Below are 20800 nucleotides of genomic sequence, written 5' to 3' on the forward strand. Positions count from 1 at the left end.
TGTTTGGAGATGTCACTTCCATCTACCCATTTTTGCTCATTTAAGACAATCTTATAATGCACATATATGCCAGGCCCGAAACTAAACTTCCTTGAGGGTTAGATATGTCTTATTCATCTTTTTCTCCCCAGTTCCAGCATAGTCCCTGGCATACAGTTGGTGCTCAATAAATGGATGTGGCATTAGCTAAGTCTGATGTTTTGGGAATTTGGTTGAAATCTGAAACATTACAGCACCGTCTCACTTAGAATGGTACCTTATCTTTCGTCATAATTTTCTAGTGAGGAGAAATGTAGAGGTCACTTGATCATATGCCTTTTATGAGGAAACTGCAGCTCAAAGAGGGAAGGGCACTTGCCAGTAGTCACCCTGCCAGGAGCACCCTGCACTTGGTCTCCTGGCTTCCAGATGCCATCGGGGGCTCCAGGGAAGAGCCGCTGAGACTCCAGCATATCCCACCTCAGAGGCAGTCTTTACAGAGGCCTTTCTGCCTCATTGAAAGAATGTTTTCTTTAATTTGTGCCCATTCCTTCTTTCAGTTCCTTCCCCAGATGACGGTACCCTAATCTTAGCGAGGAGACGAAGGCGGGGTGGAAGACCCCGATGCCTGCTGCGAGCTCTCCAAGCCTGGATGCCAGCGCTCCCACCCAACCCACACCCAGTTGCTGGCAGTGCTCAGCGACCACCAGAGCCCTGAGACCAAACTGGCAAAGCTGCGGCCGCTGCGATCGCCCTGAACGCCTATACCACTTTAAGGGAAACTTTACAAAATTATTTTAATTACCGTGCAGATCTCGTAACCCAGGCACAGTCATATGTTCTCTCCTAGAGCAAATATTTCTGAAATACAATTCCCTGTGTGTCTCTCTCCTGTCCTCACTCAACTTCAGGCCAAAGTTTATCCCTATGAATACCCCCTTCAAAGCGTGGGAAACAGTTCACAACGAGTCTCTGTCGTCCCCCTCTCTGCTTTTTGTAACTCATTAGAACTTCTAGCAAGTACGGGGCAAGAGAGAGGGTGCTAAGCTTGGCTGGCACCAGGAGAAATATTTAGAAGGGTATTTTCAATTCGATCTAAACCAATCATTGTCGAACTTGGCAGCTCCTTAAAACCACTCCGGGAGCTTTAAAAACTAATGTTGACTGGATGTCAGGCCAGAAGTCCGATTTAACTGATCTAGGATGCGGCCTGGGCATCTGGATTTTTTTTTTAACTCCCTAGATTATTCCCAGGTTAAAAACTACTGAGATAAATTTCTCATTCCTCTTCTTACTCTGAAAAAGTTAGATTCTCAGCCCAGGTCTGTGGCCCAGGGGACCTGACGCCCCGACGCCTGTCTCTTTGCAGCCCGCTAGAGCCGCACGGTCCCAGAAAATTGGAGCGCGCGACGACGCTAAACACGCGGCGGCGGACGGGCGGGCCCGCGTGGGGCCCCGCCCCCGCACGCCTATCGGCGCGCGGTGCGGGCCCTGACGTCACTCTTGTCAGGCCGCGGCACATGGGCGGCTGGATGCGCTGAGCCCGGCGCTGCGGGGCAGCGGAGCGCGGGGGAGCAGCGGCCGCCGGCTCGGGGAGGGGGGTGGGGTGGGACGGCCCGCGGCCTCTGAGCTAGTGCGACGCGGCCGGGCGGTGCGGTGCGTTCCGCCCTCTGCAGCTGTCTGCATATTTTTTCTTTTTCGCAATTTTGAACATTTAACAAGACGAGGGGTTCGAAGCAAGTGAGAGCATCCTGCACGTCGTGGAGGAGCCCGCGGGCACTTGGCGCGCTCTCTGGGGACTGCATTGGGAACCCGAAAGTTTTTTGTTTTTATATTTTTACGCAGATGTATTTATAAAGACATAAGTAATTTTTTTTTCTTCCCTGTCTGCACCGCCTTGAAAGCGAGAACTTTTGGCAAAGGACGGAGGAAAAAGCTCAGCAACATTTTTGGGGGAGGTTGGGGTTGTTTTTTTTTTTTTTTTAAGAAAAAAAAATTGAGTGCATCGCGATGGAGAAAATGTCCCGACAGCTCCCACTGAATCCCACCTTTATCCCGCCTCCCTACGGCGTGCTCAGGTCCTTGCTGGAGAACCCGCTGAAGCTCCCCCTTCATCACGAAGACGGTGAGCGCTGCCCTCCTGGCTGCCCCGCTCTGGGAAGGAACAACGCTTCCGGGGCCCCCTCCTGGGCCGGGCACCCCCGCTGGAGCATCCATACCCCTCCGTCCCTGCCCCCGGCACCCCGGCCTTGCTTTGATGAAATCGAGGAGCTCACCTATCGCCCCATCCCTCCTCCTCAAAAAGGGGAGGGGACCCCCTCGCTGAGCAACGTTTAAAATAGCGTTGGGGACCCGGCCGGGCCTTCCCGGGTCCCGCTCGGGCGGCGCAGGTGGGAGATAGAACTTGACAGGTCAGTGTTCCCTAGATTGAGGTTCACCCGCACGCAGAGTGAAACCGCCTGCACGCAGGCAGAGTAGCGCGGGCTGGGAAGAGAAACCACAGGGCCGGCTTCCACGCGGGTGGGGGCTCGAGTCGGGGGTCTCACTGCGGAGCCTGGGTATTGGGATCGTGCTTATCGTTGCTGTTAGTTGTTAGTGTTTGGAACACCCGAGGTGAGAGCGGAGACGCCTGTTCTCCCTGGCTGGGTGCTTCAGAAAGGGGGGTGTTGGTTGGGGTTGGCTGGGGGAGTGGTCTCTGGGCGGGATGCCGCGCACGCCCCCAGCGCTGCCACCTTCCCAGCGCACTTTTCCTGGTGGGAGGGGAGAGCGGAGCAGGCTCACGTGTAACCGCGCAGGAGCCTCCTCTGGCTTGAGCCTTTTCTTGGTAAGTCCCAAACCTTCCCCAGGCAACCTTGGTTGGAGCGGGCCAGGAGGGGTCGTGCGAGGAGGCGCCGAACCCAGCTGGTGCCGCCAGGGATTTGTCGTTTGGGTTTCATGCCTTCGATATCATGGTAGCAGATATGAACCGTGCGGTGAACCGTGCGGCTCAGAGTGTAAAGTCTTGAAAGATCATTTGGCTACAAGTAGCCCGGGATTACTCGCATCTTCTTTCCTAGGGCAACCTGTTGCATTACAAGAGTTGAGGGGTTTGGTTCGCCGTCTGCAGAACATAGCTTCCCTCTTAACTCCCCTTTAAGGAGGAGCACTTGGGAGGAAGGTGTTGCCTGCAGTCTTTTGCATCTGTGGGTGTTTTAAAGTCAGATTCTTGAGAGATGAGACCGTAGAGGATTAGAATGAATGGCGATGGAGACTGTGTTTCTGTGAGGAAGAAGCTCAGAAGCCAAATTGCTTAATCCCAGATGCCACCCGCACCTGAGTACTAGACTTGTTCAAATCCAGAGCGCTGGTTAAAGACCTAATGGGGTGAGTGATACTTCCAGGTAGAAAGCAGCTGCACACCTCCATCACAGGTATCCAGAGGAACCACCTTTTCTGATACTTGTGTTTTTGACAGGTTGCATACATGTATAATTTTTGAGTTGGATCATACTTCAGTGTTTGGGGAAGAGGAGGAAGAAAACACTTCGTATTTGAAACCAAACCAAAACAAAAAACTCCTTTTGTAAAATACAGCGTACCTCAGTGGCTTTAGAAGCAAAGCACATTGTGGGCTAGGCAGTTCTCAGCTTTCCTCTCTGCAATGTGAGGCATTGGTCAAGCTCCTATCAAGTCTCAGAGCCTCCATTGCTTCATTGTGAATGGGGATCGTCGCTATTTGCAAGTTTATTATGAGATTTTTTTGGGGGAAAAATATATGGAAAGAACCAGGTATGTTAGTAGGTGCTCAGTACATGGTATCAAAGAAGGGTGGAGAGTCCCTGCTTTACCAAAATTAGAATTATGAATGCACTGGCTTTCTAAATATGAATGACCTCATATTGTTACTGTAATCAGTTTCCTGGAGGATAAATCATGCCTGGTTATTGGCTGTGTTCTTAAAAATCACAGCAGTTGTATGTAATTGCAGGTGTTATTTTACCACTGTAGATTTAAATTATCGTCTCTTCAAATAATGCACTGAATCCTGTGCTGTCTTGTTTATATCCCAGATCAGTCTCTAGCCCTGTCCCGAGGACTAGTGCTTTCTTTCCAAAGTAAATAGGAAGATGTTGAAAAACAGGCAGAGATCCATGTCCTGCCTGAACTTTTAACTCTAGGTCCACAAGAACCAGCAGCTAGAGAAGAACCCCGGCATTTGTGGGAAGTAGTCTTGTAGCAGAAGCCAGGAGGAGTGATTAAAAAAGCAAGACTTCTTCATTTTCTTTTTTAAACTCCAATTTCCCCCCCCCCTTTTTGCAGCATTTAGTAAAGATAAAGACAAGGAAAAGAAACTGGATGATGAGAGTAATAGCCCGACGGTCCCCCAGTCAGCATTCTTGGGACCCACCTTATGGGACAAAACTCTTCCCTATGACGGAGATACTTTCCAGTTGGAATACATGGACCTGGAGGAGTTTTTGTCGGAAAATGGCATTCCCCCCAGCCCGTCTCAGCATGACCACAGCCCTCACCCTCCCGGGCTACAGCCGGCTTCCTCAGCTGCCCCCTCCGTCATGGACCTCAGCAGTCGGACCTCTGCACCCATTCACCCTGGCATCCCATCCCCAAACTGTATGCAGAGCCCCATCAGACCAGGTAAACTCTCAGAAGTTTCTCCCTTCAGGTGGGGAGGAGGGAGAGGGTGCGGGTGATATAAACGTCTTAACGATCAGGGGTGCTTGAAAAGTGGAGTCTTGTATTTCATTGTAGTGGTTGTCCCACTTCAATGAGCATATCACCTGGAGAGTCAGCTAAAGGCAGATTCTATGGAACCTACCCCCAGAAAGTCTGATTTTTCAGGTCTGGATGAGGCCCAGGGATATGCATTTGTAACCGGCTCCCTGGGGGATTCTAATGCAGCTGATCCAAGGACTGCAGTTTAAGAAATACAAACCTACAGTTAATGATTTGGGTAATTTAGGCATCCATCTCATCTTCTGTCTCTTTTCCTCATTCCCCAAATACACAGACAATAGGACCTTGCTGAATGATTTGGGTAGACAGACTGTCTATAAGGCTGTGGTTTACCTATATGCATTGTTCTCTGGCCCAAAGGAAAAAAATGTGAGGCAGGGGTGTGGGGCAGATAGCTTTTCCATCCATTTCATCTTGTGTTGTCGTCGATTGAGAAACTAAATCTAAAAGCAGCTCTCACATTAAGCGTGGCTTAGCCTTCTTCAGCATCAGATCCCGTCTCTCTCTTTTCCCCATTCCTATAAACCAAATTGTTCTTATATATTTTTTTTCATTTTCGTCTGTTCACCACACGTAATCCACTTTTATCAAAACCCACAAGGCCCCAAGGCTGGCTTTAAATGGTGTTGAAATATTACACAAAAACGTTACCTGAAATGACCAGTACTTCAAAACCCACCGCCAAATGCTCAGATATAAACACAAGTTGAGGGAGCTCTGTCTTCGTGCCTTTAGTACTCTGTCGTACAAAATGAACAGGAAGAAAGGCCACTTCACGAGCGAGCGCAGGTAACCAGGAACAAAGATGCAGCCAGATAAATTGTCAGGAAGGTCGCTGAGCCAAGGGCCTTAGCTGCGGGGAGGACAGAAAGCAGGACAATGGGAGACTTGTGCTAGAGATCATTCCTGAAGTCTATGTCCTCAACTCGTGTAGAATTTCTGTGACACACAGAGCGAGATTAAAATGAAACGAAACGGTGCAGAGGAGGAAGAGAACGCCCCTGCCTTGAAATGTTAGTGTTGAAGCTCTCCCATCAAATCTCTCTGTGCTGCCCCTTCTCCAAAACCCACTTTGAATTATAACTTCAAGGCTACTGGCTGGAATGGCTTTAAGTCTTAGCCTCTGACCACCTCAGAAGGCCACGGAAGCTTAGGGAAACACTCTTTTATGTGACCCTGAGCCCCTGTTACTTAGGACACACAGGCCGTTTTCCCAGGAACAGACAACAAAATAAATAACCATTCAGAGTGAGAAAACAACCAGGAGGAAGGGGACAGAGCCTCAGGGAGAAGGCGCAGTTATGCCTCAGTCATCTTCTCTGCAGAATGAGACTGACCACTTCGTAGCCGTGTGACCTTACAAAGTGATACAGTCTTTCCGGGCCTCAGTTTCCCTTTGTGTAGGAGGGTATAATTTCTATTTGATTGGACTATTGTGAAAATTAGAGACAGTATGTATAAAGGGTCAAATGACAACCACTAGTTATTTTTTAATGAGAGCAGTTACGATCATTATTCTGTGTCAACTTTCATCATTTATTCCAATTTCTGCCTTCTGAAATACCTTCATAAAGTAATTAGGTACAGTATATAACCCTTTTTTCTGGAGAGAAATGTCAGGAGATTTTGACCAATAGTTTTTGGCTTGGGGTATTCTAAGCCTAACGCATATACTCAGTTGACAAGTATTTCTCAGTTTTCTCTCACGTACAGGATATGTGCCATGTTAGAAACTCCGTATTTTTTCCCAAGAGGCATGCAGATATTGGGACCCCACCCTTAGGTTTCTACTGAAAAATCAAGAATTGGGGTTTTGGAGTTTGAAGCTTCCTTAAAAGTCACTTGTCAGGGCTCACAGAATCAGTATTAATGACTTTAAGAAACTTCTGATGCCCGAATCAGGTTTGCAATCCATAACAAAGGACTGCTGAGTTTCAGTGGCTATCATTTTATTAGGTTATGGAGTTAAAGGCACTAGGATCAGACGGGGCCTGGCATCTAGAAATAAGCTCTTCATTTAAGCGTCCTTTTTCATAATGGAAACACACTTCAAAATAATACTCTTCAATTCATTTAAACTCAGTGATAGTCCTGACAAAAAAGGAAAAGAAGTTAGAGCTCTTCTTAAAATACCAAATGCAGGTAAAATAACACTGCTTTTCGTACAGTGCTGATCATTATAAAGGTGATAATGCAAAGTAAAATTCTAGGGCGTGTTGGATGGTATATCACAAGCAAACCTGAAAAAGGAGGAAGTTCTTGATTATTCTCTGTAATCACAGTGGTGACCAGAATAGAAATACCAAGTTAATCTTGAGGAAAATAAGTCCTCAGAAGGGAAGAGCACAGATGTAGCTGTGAACATTCTGGGAATTGTAGAATTTCAGTCTAGAGCAAGATTTCTCAGCTTTGGCACTGTTGGACGTTTCAGGTAAGTCTTTGTTGTAAGGACTGTCCTGTGCATTGTAGGATGTTTAAGGGCATCCCTGGCCTCTGTCCTCCAGAAGGCAGTAAAACTACCCCCTCCCACAACCTGTGACAAGTAAAAATGTCTCCAGTTACTACCAAATGTCCCCTGAGGGCAAAATCACCCCCGTTGAGAACTACTGATCTCGACTTTCGATTTGAATGACAAAATCTGGGCTTAATTCAGGGTCCTGTCACACACGTGGATGCTTTTTACCTCCTGTAATGCTTTATGGCAAAACTTTTGAGAAGGTCAGGAGACCTTAAGTTGCCAAGAAGAAATATAATGTTAATAAGAGTATACTTATACACTTTTAATTGATAAAACTGAGACATCAGACTAATCAGGAGATAATTGCAAAGCAATTTTATTAAACATTTGTTTTCTGCTCTCTGCTCAGCATGCATCTTTTGAGTTACACTCAGTAACATTGTGCCATGTGTGGTTGAAAGTGCTGCCTGTGTGGTTGAAAGGAAATGAAGCTGTGAGGTGACAAATTATGCATTTCTAGGTTTACCCCAAGTGTGTCTTGGAATGACAAGGTGAGCGTTCTTGTGAATTCTCTTACTATTTACCCTGACTGCCCTCCAACCCCTTTCCTGTTTTATATACTCATCCTTATTCCTTTGTCTAGCTGTCTGATCAAAGAATGAATTAAATATCTGAATACAATTTTCCTTGAAGAAATAACCCAGGGATCCATTGAAACCTCCTGTGGCTATGGGGTTATTGCTAAGCTTTCTGGGGTGACATCTTAATGAAGGAAGAGTGGTGGTTCCTGGGTGCTATAGCCACCTGCACGGGCTTCTCAGTCACCCGAGATGCAGCTTCCTGGACTTTCCCAGGCCAGCCTGGACTTTCCCAGGCAGGAAATCATCCTGACCACTTCGATGTTTGCATGTCAGATGCTATCAGAGGTGGTACCTGGGAGTGCTTTCCTGGAGGTATGTGCTGCGTACCGGAAAAATAAGAATCAGTTTGCCCTGAGAATTGAGCAATTGCTTTAAGGACAGCAGTCCCTTTAGGGAAGTCATCTATAGCAGACAAAGGCAGAGTTATTTTTAAATCACATGCTTGTAAAGCCAGATTTGAAATTGTTTCCTCTAGTGGTTTTTCTTTGAATAGCTTGAGGGTGTCCTACCACTTTAGACCCGTATTCAGCTGAGAATTCCGAAGCTTCTCTTTCCAGTTCTGAGCACAGAGCCTAGGTTGTGATGAAGGCTGGTTACGGAGTGAAGTGAAAACCCTTACATGTGGTGGTGAGTGGGAAGAGGAGGGCATGAATGGGTGGCCCAAGGAGAGTGAGGAGGTAGGGGAGACCCCATGGTACCCTCGCAGGATGGAATCCGTGTCCTGGAATTGCTGACCTTGCCTTGTAATGAGCTTTTCACGTGGAAGGAAGATGCTGGCTCTGGGTTCTGAACCATGGTGGAGGGGAGTTCTGTGCTGGTGGTTCTGGGATTATGAGAGTCCTGCTTAGGCAACAGGCTTCTTTTGGATTTTCCAGCATCATGAGATGAAGCTTCAGTTTCTCCCTCCCCTTCAGGGCATGCAGTTCGTATATTTTCCCTTCCAGCATGTTGATAAATCTGCAGATTGGCAGCGCCCTGATTGAGTTGAGGTGCACCGCGCCTCAGGTATATCTTGAAAGTGCTTTTCATTCATCAGGTTCAAGGAGATCACGAGGGGAGAGAGACGGCTTTGTTCTGGAAGCAGGCAGACTTTTTTGTTTCTTGTAAGGGTTTGTCTTCTCCACCACGCCTTGTAGAGGACAGGCCTGCCCTGTTCTCTTGGCTTTGTCGTGTGAAACATTCCCAGGACAGTGGATCCTAGCCTTCTGGCAAGAGGTATTCCCAGACAGGTATGGACAGCAAGGGTGACTGGGTGCTTAAGAGTATCAGCTCTGGACCCAGGGACTTGGGTTCACATCCTGGATTTGTAACCAGAGGTCGATTCCTTGACCTCTTGAAGCCTTGGTTTTCTCATCAGTAGAATGGAGACTGTAAATAATCCCGCTTTTGTGGGGTTTTAACAGGGTGTGTGGCACATGCATACTCAGAGCCTGGAGCTAGAATGATGTCGTGGCTTGCAAGTAGGGAAAGGAATGGCTTATTCCCAAACCCGTTCTCCATTTAGGGATTTGTTTCATCCAGTGCCTTTCCCTCTGCAAAAATAGGACGCGCGTTTTTTTGTTGTTGTTGTTGTTTTTTCCCCAGCATGCCCAGGCCCTGTTCCTTAGAGCCTGCCTGACTTTTCTCCTCTGCTCTGGGTTGAGACGAGCCACTTCCCTGACGTTACCCCAGCAGCTGCGCTTCTGGGTTAGCAACTCCTGTTCCTCCAGTGTGGAAACAGCCACTCACTGGCTACCCAGCCCCCAGGTCTCGTGCGAGCCCCGGGCACCCTGGCTGCCTGCCTGCATGACCGTGTGCTCCAGGCACGTGGCTGTGCCCTGTGGAGCTCGCCCAGCTCTGGGTGGCGTGCTGGCTGCCTGCCACCCTCCTGCCCCCACTCTCGCTTCCCTTCCCAGGCGAACTACAGCGAGTGCCAGTGAGGAACTATAATCCTGACCCTGGCATGAGAAAGCTGAGCTCTGGAGGGCCGTTCCCATGCCAGGGAAACCTGCTCTGCCCCACATTCTAGCCAGACCCCAAATGCAGCCCTCTCTCCTGCCCGTCTGCCTGGAGGCGCTGTGTTCTCTGCGCTGCTACAGGAGGCGGGACTCCTGTAGGCCAGCGCCTGCCAGGGGGCTTGTCAGAGTCTTTGCAGCTCAGCGCTGTGTCTACCAGACTAGAAAAATAGCAACATCAAGACAGAACTCGGTAGAGGAGAAGGAAGGGGGTGAGGGTGTGGGTGCGAAGAAGGGCGCTGTGATAACGTCCTGGTGTAGAGAGCCAGAGGGTGAGAGACAGCGGTGACTTATTAGGTTTCTCAGAAACCTCCCCTCCAACCGGCACTAAGCACTTTCACCCAGGAATCATTTTTTATGTCTCAGCAGTGGAAATGGAGGAGAGAGGGAAGGTAGTAGGGGAAGTAATGAGATTGAGAAAAACATTGGAAAAGAATACATGAGAGAGGGACGGGGAGGTACAGGGCCTGTGTTTGATTCTGTAAGGAAATGATTGAGAGTATTGGTCCCATCTAATGTCTTCCTTTATTATAATATTTGGTGTCCCCGCAGCAAATGTCTTAATCTGAAACCACTAAACCATTGTTTTGGAATAAACTGAAATGTGCTGCAGACCTAGATGCCTGCTGGCTCACCATTCAAATGTCCATCAGAATGACCTGTGTTTGAAGAGACACAGATCCATCCCTGCCGGCAAAATCCCGCCCCTGCCATGCCTGCTCACGATCTCAGGCAGGTCCTTCAAATGGTCTGAGCTTCGGATTTCCCACCTGGAACTTCGGAGTAATCCCTGGGCCTGCCTTCTAGCATTGCTGAAGTTTATATGGAGATTACTTGGCACAGGGACGGGCACACAGCAACGCCCAATAACAGCTGCTCCGAGTGGCTTTCTCATTACCATCTGATCTCATTTCTCATAGGAGGACCTCACACTGGACTCCTAGGCAGTCTCCACACTTTTCCCTTCCTAGCCAGTTAAGGCCTCTGGAGTTGGAATTCCTCCTCTGCTTCTCTGCCGAGCCTTTCTCGCCCCTCTCTTCGCCTCTGAGTTTTAAGTAGCCTTGGGTAGCTAACTTTATTCAGTCCTCCTTGTTCATGAGATTAAAAAAATCAAGCAAGCAAAATGCAGTTCAAAGAAGTTCTTGAGTAGAGGATTTCTCCAGGACATATATGGCTGGTAAACCAGTCAATCAATTGTTGTTACTATTGTGAATTTTTACTAGTAGGCAGTAATTATACTTGAAGGAAATACAGTGACCTCAGGGGTAAAGGAACCATAAAGGCGTGTTAGGGTGCTGGGAGAGGAGAGGAGTCTAGTTCATCTTCCTGCTTACAAGTAAGACTTTACATAAGCATTCCAGAATAATAATTCCTCCTTCCCCCCAGTGGTCCTTTAATGGATAAATCTTTCTCTTTCCACACATTTATTTTCTCATCTGCAAAGTAGCATTTTGGTTGGGTTGATGTGAGCTTTCTAATGTGCATGAAGGGCCAGCATGGTACCTACCCTAGTTGGCCAACCCTTACCCGAGATCCATACCCCTTACCCGAGATCCATACCGTTACTTTCCTGCAGTCAATGGTATGAAGATGAGAAAGCCGCAGAGGAAGCTGGCGGGGTGGGGAGCCGTGTGGACGGTCCCCAGCAATAGCATCAGCTTTGGCTTTGTGCTGCCCCCTGGGGAAGACAGACAAGGGTGTGATTTGGCTGCTGGTCTCCAGGAGATGGCAGCTTAGTAGGGAAGATAGAACTTGTAGGTAAAAAGATGAGTGACAGGACAAGCTCGCATGTCCTCAGTGCCAAGTGATGTGTACATAGAAGCCTCCAATATCTACTGAAAAGAGGAGGGTGAAAGAGTAAGCAATAAAGTGAGTAAAACATTTGAAAATTAATAAGGGAGCAGTGCAGACGGTGAGGGCTGCCAGGCCTCACAGGAAGCAGTCAGCGCCTGGGGCAAGAGGGCCTGGGGCGAAGCTTCTTGCAGGAGTTGGACCTTCCGTTGGGCCTCCAAGTGAGTGGTGGAGGAGCCAGGATGGTGAACGGCAGAACGTGGAGGCAGGGATGCCCACGGGTGTTTAGGGAACAAGGTGTGGATCCAGTTTGGCTGGTGCAGAAAATTCATATGAAGGAGGCAGGAGTGTGAGTCTGGAGAGGCAGGTGCCAGCCAGGCTGGCAGCTTCATGCATGCCAGGCTATCAAGCTTGAACTTGATCCAGGAGGCAGTGGGGAGCCATTGAAGGTTTTTGAGCAGGGAAGTGGCATGCGGACGTTTCCTCTTGGGTTCAAGGTTGGATTTGAAACATTTTTAGATACTTCACAATAGTTTCCTCTGGCGAACCGGGACTTCCTTATTTTTGTTATTTTGAAAATAAATACTCTCCCTTGAACATAAAACAGTTTTTCAAAACACAATGTTCTAATGATCTAGAGAAATTAATTCAAAAACACAGGGTTTAAGTTTCACTTATGAAGCCCATAATTTTGGCAATTAGGGGAAACACTCTTTGGCAAGAAAATAGTTTGAGGGATTTGAATGATTCAGAATTTAAAAGTCCAAAAGCAGGCCTGATCTCATAGGAGTAGAAAAATAGATTTTAATAAGCCCAAGCCATTAATATTCATGACTTTACAATGCCTCTGTTATAAAGCTTACTGGGTTTGCAAACAAGTATGTTAAACCTATTTCTATGAGTGTAGGTTTTTGTTTTTCTTTGAGTGTGTGTATATGTGTATGTGAGAGAGAGAAAGAAGGAAGGTTTCAGTGATACAAATAGTACTTGATTATAAGGATTACCTGCAGCAGTAATATCAGGCTGAAAACACTTAGGCAAGTGTTTGGCCAGCTTAGTAATTTTACTCCTGAGAGACAAAGGAGTCCTTATTACAGTTTTGTATTCTTTTTTTTTTTTTTTTCCGGTACGCGGGCCTCTCACTGCTGTGGCCTCTCCCGTTGCGGAGCACAGGCTCCGGACGTGCAGGCTCAGCGGCCATGGCTCACGGGCCCAGCCGCTCCGCGGCATGTGGGATCTTCCTGGACCAGGGCACGAACCCGTGTCCCCTGAATCGGCAGGTGGACTCTCAACCACTGCGCCACCTGGGAAGCCCCAGTTTTGTATTCTTGAGTCCTGACCTTGTATTTGTGGCTCCCTTCTTCCCTGAAGCCGGAATTAGCTGCACAACATGCAGAGATCTGGTGGCTGGGATTGGGGGGTGCTGCTGGAGGAAAGGGACTCTGTGGGAGCAGACAGGCTCTGGGAGAGCAATGGGAGCTGCTGAATGGCACCTACACGAAGTAACTCACTCAGGTACCCCTGAAGTGTTCTCTGAGATCAAGCCAAGATGACAGAAATAAGGAGGAGTTGCGCTAACCCAAACCAGTTCCCTTAAGTAAAAGAAAAAAAACAAAACAGTCAATGTGTGCAATTTCACCTCCAGCTATGTACAATAGACAATTACAGGAGTGTTGGCAGAATCAGGCATCAGTTGGGGAAAAACTATTCAGTACTCTTTTCTGTCAAATTGGCTTCTGGTGGATATACACTCCATGACTTAATGTGAAAATTCCTGAAATGTTTGTTTTCCTTCTTTTCTGACTTTAGCAAGTATTGTTACTGTCTCAAGTCCCTAACCATCCAGCTCATAATGGGAATCCAGTCTCATTTTCTGTCCTGAAAAATTATACAGTTCTACTGTCACACAGATCTCCTAAAAGTTTTGTTTTTAGAAGTTTAATCTAGGATTTTTTATTTTTTTCATTAATGATTTTTGGAAGAATGCTTTGGAATTTAGGGTCTTGTAATGAGAGATGGCTTGTGGCTAATTAAACCCCTTTCCCACTCACATCTTGCCTGGGAGACCCTAGATTCCTAAAAACAATGAGTGCATGCTGCAGAAGGGTGCTCCAGGGAGCTACAGCATTAAATCATCTGTGACAAAATGTTCTCTTAGAAAGTGAGATTGCATAAATGGTTCAGCAGAAATAAGTGCTTTGGCAGAAACTCCTTGAGTGGGAAAGAGCAGTGCTTTCTTTTGTAATTAGCTCTGGGTAACAGTCTGCTTTGATGTCCTTGCAGTGGAACCCAAGCATGGATAATGGAGCAGAGAAGGAAAGCCTCACTGCTGCTCTGTAAGTGTTTTTGCACTTAATGGAAAGAGTTAAGTGAGGCTGTCCATTCATGCACAATAAATGCCTCTTGAATTGAATTGAATGGGTAAAATGAAGGTTTGTTTGGGGAAGGACGCCACCAGGCCCTGACCAATGGGAATCAGCGCTGTAAACCAGATGAACAAGATCATCTAGATAGGCAGTAATCAGATTGTTCAGAACAGAGATCTCAGTACCCCAAGGTAGGAAGAGTTCTTCTAAGGAGAGCGACAAAGAGTCAAACTCCATCTGCCCAAAAGATTGATCAGAAGACTTAGTTCACCTTAGAATGGATTCATTGTGCTGTGGGCTTAGTATCACTGAAGGAGATTATGGAGGCTTCTACTAGAGAAAACTTTAAAAATAGGATGGGGATCTCATATCCAGTTGGAATAATACTGCTTTTAGAGACCAAATGCCACTGAACGATTTATAGAGGAAAGAGTAAATAATATAAAATGTAAAGATAGAAATAAAGCCTTGATGGAGTTTCTGAGGCTAGAAAAGGAAAATTTGTAGAACTGACTTCATAGGAATTTCACAGAATTCATTTCATTACAGTTGATTTCTTTTTATTAGTACACTTTACCAGGGGTGTTGGATGCCTTTTTTTTCCTCATAGAATCTAAAGTATGTTTATTTCAAATGGCCAGTAACACATGAATGATTTTTAAAATAATATTTATATTCATGTCAAAAATATTTTTTAGCATTGTTAATGAAATTGGCCCAAACATAACAGGGCATTTAGTGATATTTAGTTATTGGATTCCTTAGATGTTTAAAGGTAAAAGACAGGAAGTTTCAGTATTGCAAAAATTAGGTATAAAGAAGCAAGTTGAGTTTACTTATAGTCTACTTATTTCTCTTTACCCTCAAGCTTACCTGGCAGTAACATTGCATTGATTCAGATTTTGTGATCATTTGATCTTACACTGATGATTAAATTGAAATTGGTATCTTTGTCTTCTTTATAAAGATATTGCCAAACACGTTAATTATGCAAATATAATTTTAGGAGGCACTTGAGTACAAAATAGGCTTTAAAGACATTAGCTGCGTGTATATACATTGATGTTCTTAATCACAGCGTATATTAGCGAGGAGCAAAAGAATTTCTGTCATTTAGACGTTTCAGTAATTCGGATTAGTGTTCCCACCAAATTGTTGCAGTTTATCTCTCTCTGCCCTTCCCTCCCACTTGTCTCCACCCACTAAATTTTCATATTTTTAAACTTAGATTTTCATATAAGGAAATATATGGAAACGAAAGAACGTTTTTGTTCAATTATGTACCGCCAGAGAAGATGTCATAGACCAATCTGCAAAGATGGTGGTTTTCTCTCGAATTTTACTAATGAAATAATCATCTCCTAGAGCAGCCTGCTCTCATTCTTCACTTCCTCTCACCGACGGGCAGCATAATGTGGTTAAAATTCCAGACTTGGCTTAGATCTTGGCTCTCAGAGCCAGATTGACCCGCTCTCTAACTCTTCTGCCTTTGTCTTCTCCTCTGTCAGTGGGGGTGGCAGTACCTGCTCCAGCCGATTCCTGGACCAGTAAACGAGATGCTCTAGGGGAAGCACTTAGAACAGCGGCCGATCTGAATGAAAGCTTTCACCACTTTCATTTGTATTCGTTTTTTTTTAATTTGAGAGATTCTATTTCTTTTTTAAAAAATAATTTTCTATTTATTTATTTATTTTTGGCTGCGTTGGGTCTTCATTGCTGTGCGCAGGCTTTCTCTAGCCGCGGTGCGCAGGGGCTACTCTCCCTTGCGGTGCGCGGGCTTCTCATTGCGGTGGCTTCTCTTGTTGTGGAGCATGGGCTCTAGGTGCACAGGCCTCAGCAGTTGTGGCACGTAGGCTCAGTAGTTGTGGCTTGCGGGCTCTAGAGCGTGGGCTCAGTAGTTGTGGCACATGGGCTTAGTTGCTCCGCGGCATGTGGGATCTTCCTGGACCCGGGCTCGAACCCATGTCCCCTGCATGGGCAGGCGGATTCTTAACCACTGCGCACCAGGGAAGCCCCATGTTTATTCTACGATTACTATTTTTCTCTTTTCCTACTTAAGTGGGAACGAATCTTGTGCTGTAGTAGTGATGGCCAGCGATGATTGCTGTAGCAATGCTCTCCGCCCCTTGAGTCATTGTAGGGAAGAAAGGGTGATGGAGAGGCAGAGCTGGAGCATTCTAGGTACTGACATCTGTGAGAAGATATACCCCACCCCCCAAAAAACCCGTTTGTGATCCCGTAACAGTGTAAGTGCCTGTTTCCTTGAATAGCTCTGTGGGCAAGGGCTGTGTCTTTCATCTTCACACCCCTTACCGTCCTCTGACTCTGTTCCTGGAAGACCTTGAGGGGGTGAAGGGGGAAATGTGACTTAATTCGTTTCTGTTAGTGCTCTCAAGCTTTTCCAGAGTGCTGTAGGATTTGTGACTGGGGTTTCTTCTTTTTCCTTTTTTGGTGACACCTTTGGGTTGTGGAGTGGAGGACTGGCAGTGCCCCTAGCTGTGAGTGATGGGCTGCTGAGTGGGGGAGGCAGGACCGAGGGTTTCCATGGTAACGAACCCCCTAGGCTTCTGCTCCCCCTGGTGTAAATCTCTCAAACATTTTCTTAACCCTCCCTACAAGATGAAAACCTGGCAGGGGGTGTCTCCAGAGAGGAAAAATAGAGGCTTCTGTCAAGGTACAATGGAAACATGAGGAAACTGAGAAAACAGAGGTAAATTATTCGGAAGAAAAGTGTGAAAATAGTTTTTTACACAAAAGGGAAAGCTGTAAGTTAGTTAATTTAAGAATTGGGATTAACCTGATATAACTTTGCTTTGCAGCCAGATCAGAGATGTGGAGTTTTTGGCATGGGTCTTAATATAGTACAGTGTGTACATATGGGTGTGGCAGGATAAACCTTTTAAAGGTACAACAGTCCTGCAACTAGTCAAGACCATTCCCTCTTGTGAGGGGCGTTTGAGTTCCCTCACAAGAGGGAACTAAAGCTCCCTCAGCATATTTTTACATCCAATCAGATATCTGAGCTTTTATAAAAGAGGAGGCACAACGCTCCTAAGTTTAAATGAGCTAATTGCATATGAAATCATAGCCATACCCATTATGTGTTAAAGCTGGGATGCTGCTCAGCACTCAGTGTAAGAGGTTGTAGGAAATCAAGTCAGTCATATTAGAAATGAAACTGGGGGACTTCCCTGGTGGCACAGTGGTTAAGAACCCGCCTGCCACTGCAGGGGACACGGGTTCGAGCCCTGGTCTGGGGAGATCCCACATGCCGTGGAGCAGCTAAGTGCATGCACCACAAATGCTGAGCCTGCGATCTAGAGCCTGCGAGCCACAACTACTGAGCCCTCACGTTGCAACTACTGAAGCCCACGCACCTAGAGCCCGTGCTCTGCAACTAGAGAAGCCACCGCAGTGAGAAGCCCACGCACAGCAACGAAGAGTAGCCCCTGCTCGCTGCAACAAGAGAAAGCCCACATGCAGCAACAAAGACCCAACACAACCATAATTAATTAATTAATTAATTATTTTAAAAAAAGAAAAGAAATGAAGTTGGTTCCTGGAATTTAGTCTGCTCGCAAGAGGACTGGCTGTTGAGGATCCACTGCCAAAGCACGTCTTCTCTTTTCTTCGTCAGCCCTTCCGTCCTGATTACAAGCTGCTTAAAAATAAATGTGGGCCCATCTCAGGGGCCAAAAACCATGGTGATCAGGATGAAATCATTGTAAGGCAGGAATAACAAGCTTTGATAAAGACATTCAGAGAAGCACAGTCTTAATAGCATCAGCACACTCTTGTTGGAGCCTTTAGACACTAAACTATTCTAAATCAGATTTGGCGTCAGAGGTCGCCTGAGAAGCCATGATACCCAGGGCAAGTCACTTAAATTCTGAGCCCTGTTTCCTCGTCTGGATCATAGCGACCTATTTTGTAGGAATGCTGTGAGGGTTAAATGCCATTAAATGGGCTAATCAGTGAGCAGACCTGGGAGAGTTGTCACTCAGTAAGTTTTAACTCAGTGATAATCTGGTATTTAAACATCACTTTCTACAAGAATGTACTTGTAGTTCATATCTTTGGAGTCTCACTTTTAGATTTCCGACTTGCTGGGCTGAGTCTTTTCAAGCCCCATGATGCTCCTTTAGGTACACTAACAGATCTAATTTATTGTTTCAGCTATGCTGTTAATTACCTTAAGCAAGTTGTCAACCTCTCTGGGCTTCACTTCTTCATTTGTAAGATGGGAATAATCTATGTTTTTCTAACTTACAAATAAATATAAAATAAGATAGTCAATTAGAAAATTGACCAATCTAAATTCAAATGAAAGTATAAATTGTGTTAGCATTTTTATTTACATTGGATTTTAAGTGGTAAGAGGGGAAAACACATAGCAATAATTTCAAGGTAGACCATTTACAAAGAACACAGAATTTGGAATCAGCCAATCTAGGTGCCGGACCTGGTTTGCAAGGATTGGTGGTGTGTCTCTGGACAGGTCATTGAATCTCTCAAGGCCTCAGTTTTCTTATCTATCAAACACGGGTGCTATTTTTAGCTCTGTGACCCTGTATTCTAAGACTACTATGAATCGAAAGACAAATATTCAAATTTTGGTGCAAAACATGTAAAGCTTCTTGGGGTGATGGTGCTGCTTCCAAGCTGGTCAGTGGATTAAGAGTCTGACGTTCTGCCACTCATAAAGGATGACAGAGTTCAAAAGCTAAAACTGTAAAGCAAAAGACATTTGACACCTTTGGGGAAAAAAGGCAATAGCATTAAAGCTCGTTACTTCCTAAAGAATGGTCTTCATTCTGAATGGGAACCGCTGGCTTCTCTCTGGTGTTCAGCATTCCAGAGGAAGCCTGAAAGCAAGTTATCTGGCTAGAGTCATTGCTCCAAGGGTTAGATTTTTTTAAGCAGGGTTTTTTTTTTTTTTTTTTTTTTTTGCGGTACGCGGGCCTCTCACTGTTGTGGCCTCTCCCATTGTGGAGCACAGGCTCCGGACATGCAGGCTTAGTGGCCATGGCTCACGGGCCTAGCTGCTCCGCGGCATGTGGGATCTTCCCGGACCGGGGCACGAACTCATGTCCCCTGCATCGGCAGGTGGACTCTCAACCACTGCGCCACCAGAGAAGTCCCTAAGCAGGGTTTTTTATTAGCCAGAGAAAATAATTTTTAAAAAAGGAAAACCCCAAGACCCACAGCTAGCTTTGATGGCAACTTTTCTAGAAGGGCAGTTGCCAGCTGCACTTTGGCTTGCCCCTCTGGGTGGCCAGATCCCGGTTTGAAGGCGCTTCCCATGTAGCAGGTTTCACCTCGGCCGGTTTGGATGGATTAGTAGGTACCTGGAATGTCATCTCGAAAGACTGAAACTTGGTCTGGGCTCAATGGAAAGAGTTCTGTGATTGATTAGGGATGTCTGCCCTGGGCTTAGGTAGGACCATATTTGTGCCAGGTATTTGCTCTCCTGACAGAGCAGGTTATGAAGGATCCTTTAGTACTTGTTCCTCCAGTGGGCAGAAGATCAAGGGCTCGGGCCAGTGCTGTTTCCGGTGTCCTGGAAAAGTGTTTATCCAAGACCCTGGCAAGTATTGTTTTTTGTCAGCGGAAGTGTTAACTCTGGTTAGCTTCACAGAATGGAAGAAGGGAAGTCTGTTGATTCTGTACCATGGTCACAGGACAGGAGTGGCCAGGTGGAAGGAAGCTATAATTCCAACAGTCCCCGTCAGATTCCCGTGGATACTCCAGTGGAGCACAGACTGGGGTGCTTACTGCTTAGCAGAGGCAGCGGCAAGCCATAGAGCCTGGCAGGCTGTGGCCAGCGGTCACGGCTGCAGAGTCCCTGGAAAACTGGCCCTTGGAAGGACGAGGAGGCTGGGCCCTCGGGACTCCACACACTGTGATTCTTTTTTTTTATATATATACATATATTTATTTGTTTTTTATTTTTGGCTGTGTTGGATCTTCGTTGCTGCACACAGGCTTTCTCTAGTTGCGGCGAGTGGGGGCTACTCTTCATTGCAGTGTGTGGGCTTCTCATTGCGGTGGTTTCTCTTGTTGCAGAGCACGGGCTCTAGGTACGTGGGCTTCAGTAGTTGTGGCACACGGGCTCAGTAGTTGTGGCTCATGGGCTCTAAAGCACAGGCTCAGTAGTTGTGGCACACGGGCTTAGTTGCTCCACGGCATGTGGGATCTTCCCGGACCAGGGCTTGAACCTGTGTCCCCTGCATTGGCAGGTAGAGTCTTACCCACTGAGCCACCAGGGAAGTCCCTACACATTGTGATTCTTGACATTGAATACAGAAGTTCTGTTACCTTCCTTAAAAAGCATTGGAGAATTTACCAGTCTACTTAGGATTGGAGGTGACCTTCAGTTACCCATGTTAGTAGTTCTGAAGTTTTTTTCTCTTCAGCTTTGGAATGTGCTTTATGTTTTTGTGCTGTTGATCTGCTTTCCTAGAGATGTTTGAATGCTTCAGATTTTTCTTTTTGTAAAGCATGCTCTGGGGGAGTGTAGTGCTCTTCACAGCTCCCCCAGTGTGCTTCCCCTAGCCAGCCAAATGTCTTGGAGACCCCCTAATCTCCTAACTTTAAATCCATCAACTACATTAGTGGATTGATAATAGTTGCGATTTATTGAACACTTAGTATGTGCTTCCAGGCACCAGGGTCACTGTATGACAAGGGATTGGTGCAGGAGTGTATGGGGGCAGTGGGGTGAAGTGGGCTCAAGTTTAAACATTGTCTATGGAGAAGGTACAAAAGAGTTCACTGAGAGTGGACCTGACTTCCTCTGCTACTGAGGTTTCCTGCTGTTTCCAGTGACTGCACTTG

At 46.4% G+C, this 20800-nt stretch overlaps 1 protein-coding gene across 2 annotated transcripts in view; it reads left to right on the forward strand.

The window, feature by feature from the left end:
* The first annotated feature begins 1600 nt into the window (after positions 1-1600).
* HLF (HLF transcription factor, PAR bZIP family member) overlaps positions 1601-20800 on the forward strand; it is a 54658-nt gene continuing 35458 nt past the window's right edge. For both annotated transcript variants that reach the window (XM_060134096.1, XM_060134097.1), the window contains exons 1-2: positions 1601-2104; positions 4279-4614. In XM_060134096.1, coding sequence (XP_059990079.1) covers positions 1990-2104; positions 4279-4614 — 451 coding nt within the window. In that variant the 5' untranslated portion in view covers positions 1601-1989. The remainder of the gene's footprint in view (positions 2105-4278; positions 4615-20800) is intronic.

The sequence above is a fragment of the Lagenorhynchus albirostris genome, chromosome 20 (genome assembly GCF_949774975.1).
Source record: "Lagenorhynchus albirostris chromosome 20, mLagAlb1.1, whole genome shotgun sequence".
Lineage (NCBI taxonomy): Eukaryota > Metazoa > Chordata > Mammalia > Artiodactyla > Delphinidae > Lagenorhynchus > Lagenorhynchus albirostris.